This window comes from Crocodylus porosus, unplaced genomic scaffold, assembly GCF_001723895.1.
Source record: "Crocodylus porosus isolate Cpor-Errol unplaced genomic scaffold, CroPor_comp1, whole genome shotgun sequence".
In the NCBI taxonomy this organism is placed as follows: domain Eukaryota; kingdom Metazoa; phylum Chordata; order Crocodylia; family Crocodylidae; genus Crocodylus; species Crocodylus porosus.
Genome location: NW_017728894.1, coordinates 62,669 through 65,860, shown reverse-complemented (window position 1 = coordinate 65,860; position 3,192 = coordinate 62,669). Strand labels below are relative to the sequence as shown.

Below are 3,192 nucleotides of genomic sequence, written 5' to 3'. Positions count from 1 at the left end.
GCCCCCCAGCCCTGCTGCTGCCCCTCCCTCCCAACCTGCAGCTCCTCAATCCCTCTCCTGCCTCTCATTCCCAACCTGCAGCCCCCTGTCCCCTCCAGCCCTGCTGGTGCCCTTCAGCCCTTGCCCCCCTGGTGACCCTCACTTACAACCCACAGCATCTGCTTCCCCACCATGTCCCTCACTCCTGAGCCACAGCCCCTGCCCCTCCCCCAGACCTGCTGGTGCCCCTCACTCTCAACCTGTACCCAGAGATTTCCTGCATCACCCCCTACCCCCAAGAAGTTGCGGGAGTCTGTGGTTCAGGCTGGGGGTGTAGTGAAGTGTTGCTTCCCCCCCACACCCTGCTGCACCCCCCAAGGGGTCTCACTGCCATTTCCCCCACAGAAGAGCAGATGGCCAAGGATGGCCGTGGCTACGTGCCCACCACCATCAAGATGACGGTGGAGAGCGAGAGGTGTGTGCACGTGTGCCAGGGAGCTGCTGGCTCTGGGCATGTGTGTGCGCGCGTGCTTATCTGTGTACATATGTGCATCTCTGCGTGTACCTGTTGGTGTAGATGTGCGTGTTTATGTGCATATTTCTGCACATGTGCATGCCTGCCTGCATAGATGCCTGTGCTTGGTTGTGAATGTGCATAGGTGTGCACGCATGTCTGCAGATGCATGCATGGGTAGCCCTGTGCGTGCATGGGAGTGCAGGCCTGCATTTCTGCATGCGCCTCTATGCATGTGCACAAGTGCCCATGTCTGCTGGCACACACGTGTACGAGTACCTGCCCGTCTCACCAGGCTGTGTCCTTCCAGGGTGTTGCAGCTGCAGCAGCCTGGCCCCATGGGAGTGCCCCCAGTACCCTGGCACCCCAACGAGCCCCTGCCCTCCAACATATGGTGAGTGCCTAGGCCCCCGGAAGTGGGGGGGGCCGGTTCCAGGAAGCTTCAGTTACCCATAATGCCTTGCACTGGGGCTGGTGTGGGGTGCTGAGCCATGCTCCCTAGCTAGCATTGCCCTTGTTTGCAGCCTCCAGGGCTTGGACCCCAGCACTCCCATGACATGCTACTCCCACACAGAGATGACGCCCCCCCACTACCACAAGTGAGTACCACAGCCGCCCCATTGGGGGCAACTTTGGGGTCAGGGTCCCCCCGACCCCCCTCAACCTGCACCCCTGTTCCCCACAGCCCCTCACAGATGGTGTCTGTCGCCATGACGACTGTGTCCAGGGTACCCTCCTGCCCCGATGCCTTCAGCAACGCACCAGACACACGGTAAGGACTGGGGTCTTAGGGGTGGGGGGCTGCTCTGCTCCCCACCCCCCATACACCAGGCAGCACCCCAGGATCTGGCCAGTCCCCTGGAAGGCAGGAGGGCACCACAGACTGGCACCCCCCCTCAGTGCTGCCCTCCCCAGGCTCCATCTGCCCTTCCTGCTGAGCACCGAGTCCACAGAGCAGCTGGACACAGAGATGCTGGACCTGGACCCCGGCACCTTCACAGGGGTCTCCCCAGCCCTGGACACCAGCTTCATGCCGCCCCCCTCCCCCCAGTGGTAAGGAGCTTGGGAGGCCTTACGGGACTGGGGTAGCCCCTGCAAGGTCTCACCCTGTGTCCCTCCTCCACAGGATGGGAGAGGATGGGCTGGAGCACCTGGACCAGCTGCTGCAGGAGGGGCAGCACGAGGACCCCACCCCACACCTGCCCGGCTCCCATAGCATCTTTCCTGGCCTGGACACCGTTGCCAACCGCAGCTGGTAGTGGCACCCCTCACTGGACGTGCACGAGGCCATGGCCCCTGGGCCCCCCAGGGGCCAGGCAAGAAGGACTGGGTCCCACAAGCCCTCCCTGTATAGACCCCTCCCCCCAGCCTGGACAGAGCTTGCAGCTGGGGGGGAGGCATCCAGCTCCTTCCAGCCCTGCCAGCAGCTCTGTCCCCCCAGCAGCGGGATCCGGGGAGCCCCCCAGAGGGGGCAACTGCTGGGCTGGTAGAGCAGCACGGGGGCCGAGGCCCAGGCACAGGCTGGGACCGCAAAGCATGCTGGGACAGGTGGAGGGAATGAGCAGTGCATATGCTACCCCTCTCAAGTCTTGCTGGTGCCCCTCACTCCTGACCCACAGCCTCTTATCCCCTTCCACCCAGCCCGGCCAGTGCCCCTCACTCCCAACCTGCACCCCCTTGCTGGTGCCCCTCACTCCAGACCCACAGCCCCTCGCCTGGCCGGTGCCCCTCACTCCTGACCTGCAGCCCCCTGCCCCCCTTCCTTTCCCTGTGACTCCTCATAACCCGGGCGATGGACAGGATGTTGTGGGGGCAGGGACAGAAAATAAGCCATAAAATAAAGTTTTATTCCAAAATAACAAAATAAATAATCTACTGTACACGTACAAAGGAGACGGCACCGAGGGGCTGAGGTCCCGGGCAGGTGCAGGGCCCCACAGCTCCCTCCCCCCACCAGGTGCAGGTCTAGGCCCTGCAGTGGGGCTGGGCTCCAGGCTGAGGGGGTCTTCTCCAGGGGGGTGGGGGTGTTCCTCCAATTTGTCCTACCAGTGATACCCCTCGCAACTGTGAGGTTGTGCGGGGAGGCGGGGAGCATCGCCTACTGGAGGCATGTGGATCCTGGTGTGTCCCCCACCACCACAGACAGGATGGGCGCGCAGCCAGGTTGTGTGCATGTGCAAGGGAGGTGTGTGCACCAGAGGTGTTTGGGCAGTGGGGGTGAACACAGCTGCATTTGACCATGTGTGAGGATTGCATGAAGGTGGACACGTGTGCATGTGCGTGCGCATCTGTATCTGCATTCATGGGGGTGCAATGGGAGCACATGGGGCACGTGTCTGTGGGTCTGGGCGTTAGGGTGTAGCATGTGCATGTCTGCATGTGTGTCCATGTGGGTTGCAGGGGGTGCACACGCATGTCTGAGTGCAGTGTGGGCCTGAGTGGGTGGGCCTGGGTGTGTGTGTGGGTTGCCGGGGGGCGTGTGCACACGCATGTGGGAGCAAGGTCTCAGCAGGGTGGTGAGGGGCTGGCGCCTGTGGGGGCCTTGTGCCGGGTCCTGGGGTAAGGGGGCAAGGGGCTACAAGGGGTTAAATTAAAGGCAAGGGTGGGAGGGGGTTGGGGGCTCCATGAGGCAGTCGTGGGGGTTGGATTCCCCTAGGGGCCTTATTGCTTGGTGGGGGGGTCTGGCGGGGTGGGCCTTC

At 63.0% G+C, this 3,192-nt stretch overlaps 1 protein-coding gene across 2 annotated transcripts in view; it reads left to right on the top strand.

The window, feature by feature from the left end:
• STAT6 (signal transducer and activator of transcription 6) overlaps positions 1-2,873 on the top strand; it is a 9,964-nt gene extending 7,091 nt beyond the window's left edge. For both annotated transcript variants that reach the window (XM_019556380.1, XM_019556371.1), the window contains exons 17-22: positions 385-454; positions 804-887; positions 1,018-1,092; positions 1,179-1,265; positions 1,409-1,546; positions 1,620-2,873. In XM_019556380.1, coding sequence (XP_019411925.1) covers positions 385-454; positions 804-887; positions 1,018-1,092; positions 1,179-1,265; positions 1,409-1,546; positions 1,620-1,752 — 587 coding nt within the window. In that variant the 3' untranslated portion in view covers positions 1,753-2,873. The remainder of the gene's footprint in view (positions 1-384; positions 455-803; positions 888-1,017; positions 1,093-1,178; positions 1,266-1,408; positions 1,547-1,619) is intronic.
• Positions 2,874-3,192: the final 319 nt, after the last annotated feature.